Source organism: Rhineura floridana, chromosome 5 (assembly GCF_030035675.1).
Source record: "Rhineura floridana isolate rRhiFlo1 chromosome 5, rRhiFlo1.hap2, whole genome shotgun sequence".
NCBI lineage: Eukaryota > Metazoa > Chordata > Lepidosauria > Squamata > Rhineuridae > Rhineura > Rhineura floridana.
The window spans coordinates 134,328,087-134,343,806 of NC_084484.1; the positions used below are offsets into that span (position 1 = coordinate 134,328,087).

A 15,720-nucleotide genomic window follows, 5' to 3' on the forward strand; every position below is an offset into this window, starting at 1 on the left:
TGAAATTAGAGACGCCCATTCTAACAAATTCAGGGCTACAGCATATCTCTCAATTGAAATCAAGACATCATTCAGAGGGGGAAAACAGCCAGAGGGCACCATCCATCTATAGATTCCCCTGCAGAAGCACCAGTGAAATGACTAGGAGCTGCATTAAAACACAGTACTGCTCATGTCAATGGGGCTTGTGCAAAAAGGACTTCGAAGTGGAGTGCATGCCAAATAAACCATAAAGCTTTGCAGGATTTCTGCTACTCTCAGTGCCTAATTGCTTAAAAAATTAAGCATATCTACAGAAAGGTTTATAAGCATCAGAAAACACTCTTATTCAGTAAAGGACTCAAATCCAGTCCCATATCTAAGGGATAGTCAATGAGGTTTAAGAAAGGAAGATAATCAAGGTATATTAATTCACATAGAAAAAAGCTAATTTTATGCATCTTTTACAAAGGTACCATTCATATAAAGAAATATTTTAGGAACAATATTGAAATTTAAATGGCAGATGGATGATGATACTCCAGCAAAAATGCATCTATTCTAATGGGTTCAACAGAGTTTGTATGTTAGTACCACTGTCAAGATGAAGAGGCTGCACCATAAGATATTTGGATTTCAGCTACTTACAATGTTTGAACCATAGCCAGTTCATGGTCTTACACCCCCAAAGCCACCACAATATAGGTCCAACAGAATGGCATGATGACAGCATTTTGTTTTGTTAAAATAATTTAAAAAATGTTAACAAAATTGAACTATTAAAATAGCACCACATGCTCCAGCAGCACGTGGTAGATTCTTCTACCTGAATTTTCTAAAAAACATGAAACTTTCTCATTCTTGTCGAAGGTGTGTTTTTCCTTCTTCTTTAAGGGAGTCTCTGATTTTTTTTTACATGGGCTGAAGTGACACTTTCCTTGTAATTATCATCAAGTGTGTGTAATCTGTTTGAGGTTGTTTCTGACACAGACACTGAAAGACATGCATTGATTACAACAATTAAAGGCTAAGCCAAGCAAGTTTTAAGAGTCACTTTTCATATGGCTATTAAATCCAATTACAAAAACAAAAACCCAAAGCACACATCCTTTATCAATTCTGTCAAGTATAAATTAAGAAAGCCTGATAAAATTGTGTAAACTCTCATCATTTAGAGACCTAATCAATAAAAAAGGGTCTCACTCAACTAAACGCTATCACAAAATTCCACCAGAGAGAAGACTCATAGAAAATTATTGCTGGGGTCTGGTCAATAGCATTTGGTTAAGTCTTTGTGCTAAGATGAAAAATATGTAGGGAAACATCTTGTGCTGTGGAAGAAGTACCCTGTGTTGAGCTTTATATCTAATAAAAATGCTTATTTTGCTGTTTGGAACAATGTTGCCCTGATCCAGCCAGGGGTTATATGGGTGAGGAAACAGGCTTCCATTTGCATATCCCTAGCTGGATGAGGAACTGTGTGCACAAACAAGTGATGGGTGCACAGTTCCCTTCCCTGATCAAATAGCTGGAGCTGTGCATGGGGAGGGGGGAGCTTATCCCCAAAAGCTAAAATCCTGCCTATCAGCTTTTTAACATCAAGCAGCTGATTAGTGGGGCCAACGTTTTTGAAAAGGGCTCTGTGCACATATAGCCCTGACTGCTCCATGTGTGGTGTGTGGGATCATAGACAACTAATGTAAGAGGAGTGGTTAAGAAACAGAAATAAAGAGTAAAAAAGCTGGATTCTGTTCTGGCATGAGATATGTGCATGGCAGTAAGTCACAACATAGAATAAAGACGAAGAACATGAACTGGAAAGTGATCTGTTTGACAGCCTAAATTTAGTAACATTATTTCTCAGTCATCACTTATACAACACTCAGCACTTAACCATCCCAAACTAGCCCTGGCACTTCATACAACCAATGAAGCCAATTTAGACTGTGCATAGTATTTATGACAATTCCAGTGTCTGTAAAATGGATGATATGTACATCAATGTGCACGTTAATTTGAAAGTCCCCACCACCACCACTGAAAGAGTGTAAGGTCACTTCTGAACAACATATTAATAGTATTTTTTTTTCCTGTTTCACTGTGTTAGTTCCCCACATAGTCATTTTCGACCTCTGTCCAAAAAATAAATGAACCTTCCAAGGCTTGAAAGGCAATTCAGTAATCTGCAGTATTGTTCTTATCAATGTGCCAGACCTTTGCTTCAAATGCAAATCTCATCCTCATTATTGTATGCTTAATTTAAAAAAAGAAATCAAGCAAAATAGGGCCTGTCAACTTTTTTTTGCCAATACACTCTACCAGCCAGGTGGCAAATTCAAAAAAGTGCAGAACATCTGGGCCATACAGCCACCCATACGCCACTGACAATGGTACATCTGTCCCAGGCTTTCTTGAATTCTCCAAAGAGGTTCTTAAATTCACTCTAAAATATAAATGTAGGCATAACCTATTATATAAACCATCTCAGAACTTAAAAAATCTTAATGTACAAAAAGGACTAAGAATATCTAGTAACTAGTGCAGTGCGTCAGTTTCACCCCCCCTTTTGTATTTTTGTTTAGAGTAGCTAGTTATTATATGAAACTATTTTCCATACTCTTGTTGATAAAACAGATGCTGTGTGAGCTACAATAAAGTCTGCCTCTTCCATGTAACTACGTATATACCACCTTAAAAACCTTCAATAGAAAGCAAAGCTCCAGGATCTTTTCATTTCTGTTCCTTAACAGAGAAAATAAAATCACCCTTATAGCAGATTCTGTGCCCCAAACCGGACAGGACCTGACCAAGCTATAAGTGAAATCTGTGCCACGCTGAACATGAACCATTCATTTTCAGTCTATGGGTTCCTCCATCACATGGACTGACTAGCATCCATTGGTAAAGACAAGGCTAGGATATTAAGTAAAGCACAATGTTTTACAATAGGGTAGAGCTTCACTGGTCAGCACAGGAAATAAGCACTGGAGCCTGAGACATTTCTTTTGGCTGTCCATCACATGGGAGAGATGCTGTCCTCTGATTCCTGCAAAAGAAGAACACATGGGATGTGAACCCAAAATTAATCTGAAAAGTTTTGTTTCTGAGTTCCTGCAGCAGCTTAGGCATAGACAGCACATAAAATAATAATAGGCTGTATCCAATGCTAGTCCTACTGATTGAAATTAATGACAATGACTAACTTAGGCCCATTAATTTCAACGGGTCTACTTCAAGTAAGATGCATGCAATAATGATGATGATAATGAAGCAATCCAAAGAGGGTGGGGGGGGGGAAGACTATTTGTGGCAGGGAACCACCAAATCGATCTTGCGCTGGCTAGGGTGGAAGGTGGGCAGAGGTAGCTCATTGGGAAAGAAGTATGCCAGTTCCATGAGTGGCATATTTTCTCCCTGTCCCAGGGGTGTGTTGGATAAACAGGAGGAATTTGGATCTAGGGGACCCAAAACCATCCCTGATCTCTGTTTTCTGCCCTCTCTGCTGTCATAGCACTGATGACAGAAGGGTTCAGATACAGTTTTTTCTACAGTGGCTGTGTGGCAGCTTCTGTGGGTAGGCCCCTCTTTTCAAGGGCAGACCTCCTTTCTGCCCAAGGGCAGGGAGATATGCAAAAGGATGCCCTCCCAGGAATAAAGAAATATTTATAAATAAATAATAGTAACTGTAGTACCATATCTCTATTCCAAAATAGCTCAGATGATAAAATACAATATAAAAAATTAAAATACCACTAAAATTAACTAGTCATCAGGCAAAGGTGAACAATTCCAGCTAAACTGATTAAAACAAGGCCTAAGTCAAGGTCTGCACTCTCCTTCTAAAACACAAATATATAATTAAACTCTGAATTGCATCTTTGTTACTTGGAAAGATGCAAAATGTAAATGTAGAGCACATTGCAGAAACAATAGGAGCCTTCTATAATGTAAGAATAGCTCTGCTAGATCAGGCCAAAGGTCCATATAATCTAACATCCTGTTCTCATGGTGGCCAACTTGATGCCTATGGGAAGCCCAACAGCATTCTCTCCACTTGTGATTCTTAGCAATTGGTACTTAAATACCCCCTCTAACAGTACCTCAGTATTCTACATGATTTACAATCAAACATACAAAGCTGAATACGACACCTAAAAATATGTCATGCTTTCAATATATGCCCTTACAGACATGAATCTTACCAAACAGAACAGGACTATTTAACACGTATAATGAGCTGAGTGGGGAGGCTGAATCCTAGTAATCCGCACACCCCCTACACCAGACTGGCTCTCACCAATCTAACAAATGAGGCTCCTGCTGGGAGGAAGGGTGGGATATAAATTAAATAAATAAATAAAAACCAATTTATTGGTCAATGTTAAGACAACACCTTTTAAAAATATGGAAAGACACTCAGAAAGTGAGCATTGTGATGGGGGCAAGGTCTGAGAGTGTGAGAGGTGCAGAAAGATCACTAGAGATTAGCCATCTGGTCAGTAAATATAACAGGGAATTTCCTTACATGGATGCTGATCTTCCCCTCCTCCGGCCCGATCAGCTTGTGTGTGGGAGTCTGATCACCCTCGAGTAGATCAGCTGTAGCACACTACAGCTGATCCTCCCCTCCTCTGGCGAGATCAGCTGGAGCATGGGGAGCTCCAGCCCCCCCTCCAGCTGATCGCCCCGCTGACTCCGTATTAGTGGAATGCTGAAAAGAGGGGCCCTACTGTAGCTAGAAAACATGGTTTCCTGTCTTTACTTCCCACAGAGTTGCTCTTCGACTTTGTTGTGTAACTAGAATTGCTTCCAAACTACCTGTTTATTGAACATTAATCCTGATTTGTTTGCAGGAAAGTTAGACGATATTGAGTCAAGTAATTGTTATTCCACGCTTTCCCCCATAACTTTCCTTACTGCAAAAAAAATTTTTTTAATTGGAGGTGGGTTTGACGCTCAAGAGTTCCAAGTCAACTCTAATTGTGTGACCTGAATTTGCTGGTATGTCACTGAATTCCACCTGCAAAAATAGCAACAGTCTGGATATGCCCATTATTTCTGAATGTTAACTCTAGAAGCAGTGATTCATGTTCTGTCTTCAGATACAGTAGAGAGGATTTGTTAATTAATTTAAGATATAATAAGAAAGGAAAACCAATTTTTAAGCATGAATGTCCAGGCTGCAAAGAGGGGCAGCATAATTTAAAAGCAAATTATTCCTTGGTTGTAACTTCATATATTTTGGGAAGTCAAAAACTTGAATTAAAATTTAAAATCAAGGACAGGCTATATGTGATTGTTCATTCCAGGGAATGAGCAGCTCTGAACAAAGCACTCCCATCTTCTTTGAAAAGATAAGACAAGGAAAAAAGGAAATCGTTGCAGAGGCTAGGTCACTAACAAGTGCAAACAAACTGGAAAGTCTCTAGAACAATTGCTGAGATTCTCCCCTGGGGCTTGCAAGCCCGAGAAGGAAGAGGGGTTCTGGTGTGCCAACTCTTCTTCCTGTTGGAATGTATCAGCAAAGGAACTCCCTGCTCACATTCCCAATTTGTTTATCAAGCTACTTTCCCTGCATGTTACTCCTAAACCCTTTCCCTTATGAGCATGTGTATGTCTCTCATGCTTTCCAATTAAAAAATATTTGGAAGGGTTCAGCTTCAATATGAAAATGTCTGCACGGGCAAATAATACTAAAAAGCATGACTGACGAACAGAGAGAATCCATAACAAGGGAATGCAAGCCAGAATAGCAGGCTTGATTCCAAGTAAGCAGCTTTGATAAGGAGTATTAGGATACTCATAGATAACATGTGGGGTGGGCTCAAACTGGAGCTTTCAGAGGTCAAGTTATAGTGCCTTACATCCTGTACCAACAGCACTCCATTTCTTCTCCAAACCCAGCAAACTTGAGCTCCGTACTTCAAGGGTACCACCTAGGAACCAATATCAGCCTGCCTGAATACTCAAGTCAGCTGACCACAAGGGTCTATCCACCCAACCCTAAAACACCTTAACCTCACACTTCAGATTCAGCACTTTAATCGTGAGTGAGGACTCTGCCTAAGTTCCTGCCCCTTGCCCCCAATTCCATCTTGACCCCTACCTGGCTTTTGTTGTGCACCTGCTGCTCCTAGCCCTTTTGATACTCCATTTCTACCTCAAAACATGACTCCTCACTTGTTTTGGACAATGCATCTGCTTCTGGCCATCTTGGATTAACAGCCAGCTTCTCTCTTAGCCCAGGCTCCTGGAGAGTGACCCATGTCAAGACCTGACAGATATAGCAATATTTATTTTAAGAAGTATTGCATTCTTGATGCTGTTTAAAGCCTTAAAAATGCAAACATTTGCATGTGGCTACTAAAGATCACTGTTCAAACATGATTAGGAACTATAAAGATAATTTCCTCCACTTATTGTACTCTGAGGCAGGACTCTCACCACTCATTAAATTTCAAAATAAGTTTTTTAAAATAAGTGGAGTACGGTGTTTGGGAAGCCTTTCTTCATATACCAAGTCACAACCTTATTTTGCATCTGCCTTCTTTCTCTTTAAAACGGTTGTGAGGTTTAACCTGAGGGGTCTGAACCTGACGTTTTGTGTCTGGGACATGCGCACCAACTTTAATTTCAGTATCTCAATCTTCAAGGTAGGTATCACACTTGTTGTTATGTGCCTTCAAGTCGACTACGACTTATGGCGACCCTATGAATCAGCAACCTCCAAGAGCATCGGTCGTGAACCACCCTGCTCAGATCTTGTAAGTTCAGGTCTGTGGCTTCCTTTTCGGAATCAATCCATCTCTTGTTTGGCCTTCCTCTTTTCTACTCCCTGCTGTTTTCCCCAGCATTATTGTCTTTTCTAGTGAATCAGGTCTTCTCATGATGTGTCCAAAGTATGATAACCTCAGTATCATCATTTTAGCTTCTAATGATCGTTCCGGTTTAATCTGTTCTAACACCCAATTATTTGTCTTTTTCGCAATCCATGGAATGTGCAAAGGTCTCCTCCAACACATTTCAAATGAGTTGATTTTTCTCTTATCTACTTTTTTCACTGTCCAACTTTCACATCCATACATAGAAATCGGGAATACCATGGTCTGAATGATCCTGACTTTAGTATTCAGTGATACATCTTTGCATTATTGATATTTCTCCCTCCAATTTTCACTCCTCCTTCATCTTGGTCCAATCCTCCTTTCTGTATGATATGTTCTGCGTACAGATTAAATGAATAGGGTGATAAAATACACTTGTGTCACACCCTTTCCGATGGGAAACCAATCAGTAGCCTCTTTTGCAGAGTATAGGTTCTGCATCAGAACACTCAGATGCTGAGGCACTCCCATTTCTTTTAAAGCATTCTATAGTTTTTCATGATCTACACAAAGGCTTTGCTGTAATCTCTAAAGCACAAGGTGATTTTCTTCTGAAATTCCTTGGTCTGTTCCATTATCCAACCTATGTTTGTGATATGATCTCTGGTGCCTCTTCCCTTTCTAAATCCAGCTTGGATGTCTGGCATTTCTCGCTCCATATATGGTAAGAACCTTTGTTGTAGAATCTTGAGCATTACTTTACTTGCATGGAATATTAAGACAATAGTTCAATAATTACTGCATTCCCTGGGATCCCCTTTCTTTGGAATTGGGATGTATAATGAACGCTTCCAGTCTGTGGGCCATTGTTTAGTTTTCCATATTTCTTGACCGATTTTTGTCAACATTTGGACAGATTCAGTCTCAGTAACTTGTAACAACTCTAGTGGTATGCCATCTGTTCCTTGTGATTTGTTTCTTCCAAGTATTTTAAGAGCAGCTTTCACCTCACATTCTAGAATTTCTGATTCTTCATCAAACGGTTCCTCCATGAATGAGTCTGTCATCCTGGCACCTCTTTTATTGAGTTCTTCAGGGTATTGTTTCCATCTTCCTTTTATTTTATCTCGGTCAGTCAGTGTGTTCCCCTGTTGATTATTCAACATCCCTAATTCGTGGTTTAAATTTCCCTTTCATTTCCTTAATCTTTTGGAACAGGGCTCTGGTTCTTCCCTTTTTGTTGTCCTCTTCTATTTCTATACAATAACTATTGTAATAGTTTTCTTTGTTCCTATGTACTAGTCGCTGTATTGTTGCATTTAGGGTTCTGACAGTATTTCTGTCTCCTTTTGCTTTTGCTTTCCTTCTCTCTTTAACCATTTGAAGAGTTTCTTCAGTCATCCATTGAGGTCTTTCTCTCTTTTTAATGACAGGTACTGTCTTTTTGCATTCTTCCCTGATAATGTCTGACTTCAGTCCATAGGTCTTCTGGTTCTCTGTCAACTAAGTTTAAAGCCTCAAATCTGTTCCTTATTTGATCTTTATATTCTTCTGGGATGTTATTTAAATTGTATTTTGGCATTATGATTGCTTTGTTGTTCTTCTTTACAGCTTTACTCTGATTTTCGATACAACCAGTTCATGATCTGTACCGCAGTCTGCTCCTGGTATTGTTTTTGCAGAAAGTATGGAGCTTCTCCATCTTCAGCTACCAATTATATAATCAATTTGATATCTATATTGACCATTTGGTGATGTCCATGTGTACAGTCATCTTTTCGGTTGCTCAAAAAATGTGTTCACAAGAAACAAATTATTGGCTTCACAGAATTCAATGTCTTTCTCCTGCTTCATTTTTGTCTCCTACGCCCCATTTCCCCACAATTCCCAGTTCTTCTGTTCCCTAGTTTTGCATTCCAGTCCCCCATGATTATCAGAACATCTTGTTTTGGTGTGTCCTGTACTTCTGTGTAAAGTCTCTCCAATTCCTCTTCTTCTGCGTTTGCTGTTGCACCATAGACTTGGATGCTGGTTATGTTAATAGCTTTCCTATTTAATCTCATTGATATCACTTGCTCAGACCTTGCGTTGTAGTTCCTAATTGCTTTTGCTACATCACTTCTCACTATTAAAGCAACCCCATTTCTTCTTAATTTCTCATTTCCTGCATAAAATATTTTGTAGTTGCCTGACTGAAAATGTCCCATTCCGATCCATTTTAATCCACTCACGCCAAGTATTGTAATGTTGATACATTCCATTTCTTGCTTGACAATTTCTAACTTTCCCTGGTTCATGCTTCTCACATTCCATGTTCCTATTGTGTGTGTCATACAACTCCGGACTCTCCTTTTGCATCTGTGCGCATCAGTCTCTGGGCTTCCTTTCGGCTTTGACCCAGCTGCGTCATTAGTCTCAGCGCTACTCGTACTTGTCATAGAATCATAGAGTTGGAAGTGGCCTATAAGGCCATCAAGTCCAACCCCCTGCGCAATGCAGGAACCCAAATCAAAGCATTCCGGACAGATGGCTCTCCAGCTGCCTCTTGAATGCCTCCAGTGCTGTAGAGTTCTTCTCCAGTAGCTTGGTGAGTGCCTTCCAACCTGGGGGTCTCATCTTCCAGCACTATCTCATGTTGCATTTTGGATACTCTGTTCACAGGGTTTTCATGGTAAGAGATATTCAGAGGTGGTTTATCATTGCCTTCCTCTGAGTTTGGATGCATCTTAGTCTGGTGTCTCAGCTTTGACCATTCTGCCTTGGGTGCCCCTGCTAGGAGTCTAGCCTCTTGGTCTAGACGCCTGACGGCACTGCTCTCAGCTTCTTCAACACTCTGAAACCCCCTCACCATGTTAAGGTGTGCATCCTAGAGGGGGGATGTATCACACTACAGAGTTATAAACATATTTCCCCATCTAGCTTGAAAACAGGTATGGGTGATCAAGTTGGTATTTTGAAGTTCACATAGAATTGTTTCCGAAATGTGTGTACCAAATTTCCTTTTGCTGTCTCAGTGTTCTAGGGAGTTAATATATTACAAACAAAGAAGGAAAACAATGACCAACAAATGGAATACTGAATACAGATCCCATTGTGCACACTAATGAAGCAAAGGGTTTGGGAGCTTCACTGTGGAAACACATCCTGCATCTTCTCATTCTGTCGCTTTCCTAACTTTCATTTAAAAAAGTTGCAGGATTCAAGCTGATCTTTTAAAAATCAAACAAAATTATATTGCAAACTTATATACCTAAATTTCATTATATCTCAGTGTGCTGTGTGTGTGTATTTTAAAACAATTCTTTCTAGCCCTCCTACAAACACCTGTAGTCTGAATATGGAAAGTATATTAGTGTCCTGACTGCACATAAAGGTTCATTCTGACATCTCAGTCTTGAAAGCAGATAACACACTATAATATATTTTGAATTTTCATGCTTCCTTAGAAAATGCGTTTGAGTTAATATTTGAACTTGAAACCCAGAACTGTGGCCTAAACACATGCATCATATTTCATTCTGGTTTCTTGTCTTGAACACACAAACTGTGCTAAACAGAGAAGCAGGCATGTGAACTAAAAAGGTTCACTAAACTTGACCAGGGATGGGATTGTATCCAATGCAGAACTCACACAAGAATGCTCATGCAAGCAAATTCCCTGCTCCCTCCTTTTGCACCCCGTGAAAAGGCCAGGGATGTGAGACCCTCAGGAAAACTCTTGGATATAAGTCAGGGAGCTCTAAGAATACAAGAAGAGCCTGCTGGATCAGGCCAGCAGTCTATCTAGTTCAGCATCCTGTTCTCACAGTGGCCAACCACACGCCCATAGAAAGCACACAAGCAGGACCTGAGCACAACAGCACTCTCCCTGCCCCCTGCTGCAGTTTCCAGCAGTTAATATTCAGAGGTATACTGCCTAAGATGGCAGCAGCAAGAATGAATACAGTCGTCCCTCTCACTGAACATTCCCAGGCCCCCGATCCTTAGGAGAGCCTTTTGGGGATTCACAGGAGTTGCAGTGGGGAGGAAGAGCAGGAAATTCTGCTCGTGAGAGCATCCTTTCATGAATGCTGCACTGGACACAATCCAGTGTATGCAAGGAATAGTACCGTATCATCTGTACCTGTAGAAATATGGCTTTTAGCTAGAACACAGCAGACAACTCAAGTGCTGCTTGATCTGGGTGTTTTTATTTCAGATGCAGGTACAGATGTTGCAATGAACAGTTGTTTTTTAGCCAAAAGGGGGAGAAAGCACATATTGACCTGTGCACATTTTCCATTGCTGCTACCTCTGCCAGAGCAGCTAGGCTAAAGAATGCAGAGACAGATGGCATGTCCGATGTAATACTGTGGCCTTCCTCCAATTCCGTGTTTTGTAAGGATTCCTCATTGCAGTCCATCCCTGTTGTTCCTTTCTGAAGACTACACTGCTGTTGCTCCTTTGGTTTCTCTTCTACAATGAAAGCAAAATGTAAAATTTAAACAACAACTGAAGAGACTCCTAAACCTGTAACAAGTGGTGCCATACATTCTTCCCTCCCCTGTCAGAGAAAAAAATGCTGGCCTCTGTCAGTGCTCCTGCCTTCTTCAAAGCAGTGCTGGTTGTTTGAGGCAAAAGGCAGTAAAAAACCAGAGGTCAGACCATAAACTGATGCTCAAAAACTGCTAATATATTTTCCTTAATATGCCCATATTAGTCTTCATCGGGGTACAAAAATCTTGCACTAGTTTTTTTCAAGTGATAACAACTACAAGTTCACTTAAAATACATAAAATCAGCATACTCTGGGGCAGAGATTAATCCTTTTTCAGAGTATGCCACCCACCTCCAGCCTGAGATCTGCCCAGCCACTTCCCCAGTAGCAGCCAATGTGGTGGGACAGAGCTGTGGAACCACCCCCCGGATACTGGAATTGCTATAGCTTACCTGGATGGTGTTGGGACAGAGCAGAGCAATGCTGAGGTTGGGGCTGTGTAGATATGCTGGCAGGAATGGCTGCACAGCCCCAACCTTGATGCCCCACCCACCTGCTACTACTAAGAACATAAGAAGAGCCTGCTGGATCAGGCCAGTGGCCCACCTAGTCCAGCATCCTGTTCTCACAGTGGCCAACCAGGTGCCACTGACCTTCACTCTTCTCTTTCCACTAAGAAAGGAAGATTTTGCATACAAGACGTTTTCCTGGCTATTCATACTGATCTTGATGTTGCTGCTACTTTTTATACTCAATGTCCCTCCTACTGGTTGTGACAGGCAGGGTCTCTAAACTTCTTTGTCTCCTCTCCAGGGGGAGTTGTCCCTCTCTCCAGACAGGCCCTGCCTGCAGCTAGTTGAAGGTTGGGTCTTCTCTTCTCTCTCTTCAGAAATTCCCTTTTTTTTGGCTTTTGCAGTTTTCTAGCTGTTTTTTTCCTATTACTCTTCTTCCAGTCGTTCTTCTATTCTTACTTAAGTCAGCCATTTCCCCCTCCGTTTGTCCTTTCTTCTTCCTCCCTCTCCCCCTGCCTTCACTCTGTGAGCTTGGGACGTTTGTCAAGCCCGGCTGGGCTTTTTTGGGTGCCACACGAGGTGCTTTAGACATCGGTGGGGCTTGGCTAGCCACAGCGTCCCAGCAACAGTGGCAGCCACCTCGGGAGGGAGAATGACTCCTTGCTCCGAAGCTGTGTTTCTTACCACACCAGTACTGAGTGGGATCGTGGTCTCCGGCTCCTCCCCCTTCCTGAGAGCAAGCTCGATGAGCTGCCTGGAGGTATCTAACCCCGAATTCAGAATGCTAAAGGCAGCAGGGGGGTGAGCGGCACCTGCTAAGGTGGCTTGCCATCGCGGAGGCTTCCTGCACTTTCCCCCCTAAGCTCAGAACAGCTGCGGTCACCATTTTTATGACTTTGTCTGCTCCTTCTCCGTTTTCCCTCCAAGATTCCAGTCACACGGGAGAAGTGATGGACTCTAGGGAAATGCAAGGCTCAACGAGTTTTCAGCCTTGGGCCTCTCCATCTCCAAGCGGGGGCAGCGGGGGAGATGAGTATTAATGATGAAGATATGGAAGCCCCTCCCCCAGTTTCCCAAGGTCATGTCATGGGTTAAGGTGTTTCTAGCCTCTGAAATCACTGGCTCCATTAGCCATGCCCTTAAAACATAAGCGGGCACACTCATGCAGGCGCTCCCATAAGGGGAAGCAGAGGCACAGATCTCACTCTAGCGGCTCTAGCAAGGAGGGGATATATAGCAGTTTGCCATCGCACCACAGCTATTCCAGATCTCCCCTCTCCTCTCCTCCAGCCACCAGCCAGGGTGGCACGTCTCTTGCCACCATATTGGAGGGCAAACCCCCATCCCGTCACATCACACAGTGGGGAGGGGGTTCTGGCAGCCCCTACAGGGGACAAGGATCTTACTGGATGCAGTGGACTGGTGGGGGTGTTATAAGTCAACAGGACCACTCAGCTGCTCAGACACACACACCCCACACCCACATCAGCCCAGGGGTTGCAGGTACAAGGACAGCTGCCCAAGCAGGTTACTGGTCAACAGGGAGCATTGTCTGATTCGGATGATTCCCCTGAACCTGACGGGGAAGAGGGAGAGTTGTCAGGAGAGGAACATGAGATGATCCAGGCGCACCCTAGGCTCTTTGCCTCAGAGGTTTTTCAACCCCTTCTCATGAAGATGCACAGAGTGCTACAGCTGTCAAGAGACTGAGGAGGGAGGAGACACACCTGCCCAGTCTGCTTCGGCAGGAGCTAAAAAGGCTTTTCCTTCAACTGACGCAAAGCCAGTTATTGTTCCTTTTCTCCATGCTTTTGATGATGTGTGGGATGCGGAATGGGCATCGCCATACAAATCAAGGCCGCCTGCCAAGTGAGCAAAGAAATATTACAAGCCCGTCCAAATGACTGTATAATCTGCAATCTGATCGCTTTGTGTTCTCCGTGGTCCATACAACATTGCTCATTGTTGCGGATTTTCACACTCACAAATCTGCATTTTCAATTCCTTGAAAAATGTGATATGCTTTCCTAAAGCAGAAAACAATCACATTACTTTCATAGAGCTTGGATGCAATGCTGTGGAGTTTGCCTAAATAGGTGTGCCAGGGGTGGTCCATGGGCATTTCCCCATCAGATTCTGAGCCCCTTCTCTCCGTCCCAACCAATAGCGTGAGAACGAAGAGCAACCAATCTCGACCAATCAGTGTGATGGGGCCGTGTTTGGGGTGCTGCCAGCAGTTCTGCACAGATGTGAAACTGCATTTGCACAGAATCAAATGTATACATTTATTTGTAATGGTAGCATGAGAATGCCCAGCCTGAAGCTGAGGGAAAGGATGTGTTTAATAGCTTTTGTTGGTTTTAATTGTGTGTGTGGTGTTGTTTTGCAACTTTATGATTGCTTCGTGATAATGGGGCATGGGGGGGCGTGCCGGGAAAAACAAATCTTGAGTGTGTATTCAAACCAGATCATTCGGCTGCGTGTGCTTTCCCTAGAGAGGTTTAGTTGATTGAACCTATCACAACAAAGTTTATACATGCACCTCCCTCTTGGAAACAAACAGCATTTGGCGGCAGCCGGGGAGGGGTGCTTTCTTTGCTGTCCTGCGTTGGGATGGACTGGGGGTGGGGAGGATGTGCGGTTCCTTTAAAATGGGCAATGTGGTGTTCCTGCTTGGAAGCCGCATGACCAATCGAAGCCCAAACGGAGAACTAAATAATTCCTGAGTGAGAAGAAGCCAAATGCAGGGGGGAGGTGGTGGTACAGCCAGGCTCATGAGAGGCTTCTACACCAGCTGGGGGGGGGGGAGAAGAGGAAGGGAGAGAAAGAGATCTGAGGCTCCCAACAACTCTGTTGCCCCCCCTTCATAAAGCTTTGCTGAGACATTTGATCTGCTTGCCTCCTCCGACAGGGAGATTCTCTTCTACAGATGGAGAAAGCGGGGAGAGGATTTGGACCGAGGAAGTCACAGCGCCACAGTCCTGCTACCTGCGCACTTACTCTAAAGTAATTCCCGACGGAGTTCAGCTAGGTTTACTCCCGGGTAAGCATACAGGGCAAGACAGCCTAACCCAGGGGGAGGGGAGGAGAAATGAGAGGACGCTTTTGAAGGTAAAATGTGCCATGCCAGCAAACATCTGCAAAGGTCTATAACTATATTTTTTGCACCAAACAAGTCTGCCACAACTGCAAAACCCACAGCAAGTTCAAACTTTCGCGCTCTTCCGCCCAGTCTCAAAAGCACCTGTGCACTGAAATGCAGATCAGATGTGCTTGGGCGTACATGGGAGGGGGGCAGCTAGCGGACCAATTGGCTCATAGGGGTGGAGTGACAGGCGTAGCTTTGGAAAAAACAGCAATGAATGTATTTCACGTCTGGGTGCGAGAACAGTGGATTTGTTAACATTGAAAGCAGCAGACAAACAGGCAAGGTGGGGACTATCCAATGACAAAGCAAATATGGAAAATGTGGATTATCGAGGTAAGTTTGGATTGGTCCTATGTCTTTGCAGGCAGCATCATGGCATGGTTGTGTTTTCCCACAGTGGACCCTTGCTTGCTCAGCAGTGATACCTGCTGAAGTGGAGGGGTTGCTAAGGACCATAAGCGGGTCGAAGGGGCTCTTCACAAGAGTTTTGAGGCAGATGCTGTGGGCTTTAGGGCCGTGGCCAGTTCCTCAGTTTTTTCCAGGGCAGTGTTTATGTGCGCAGAAGACCTGGGTGCAAGGGACGATGTCCCAAAATTCATGAAGGACAGATTAAAGAAAATGGCGTATGCCTCAGCTCTGTCTGCTGATGCATCCATGGACACCTTACGATTTGCTTCACGGTCCATGGTGGCATGTAACGTGGCATGGTGCAATATATGGCTCAGACATTGGGCAGTGGATGCAGAGTTATAGACTCGCCTCACTGCCCTTCCGTTTTCA

At 43.1% G+C, this 15,720-nt stretch overlaps 1 protein-coding gene across 16 annotated transcripts in view; it reads right to left on the reverse strand.

Annotated features, from left to right (window-relative positions):
* Window positions 1-280: 280 nt before the first annotated feature.
* Window positions 281-15,720, reverse strand: part of BBX (BBX high mobility group box domain containing) — a 215,088-nt gene continuing 199,648 nt past the window's right edge. For all 16 annotated transcript variants that reach the window (XM_061628132.1, XM_061628125.1, XM_061628127.1 and 13 more), the window contains 2 exons: window positions 11,069-11,258; window positions 281-3,025 (listed from right to left, as the gene is read on the reverse strand). In XM_061628132.1, coding sequence (XP_061484116.1) covers window positions 2,938-3,025; window positions 11,069-11,258 — 278 coding nt within the window. In that variant the 3' untranslated portion in view covers window positions 281-2,937. The remainder of the gene's footprint in view (window positions 3,026-11,068; window positions 11,259-15,720) is intronic.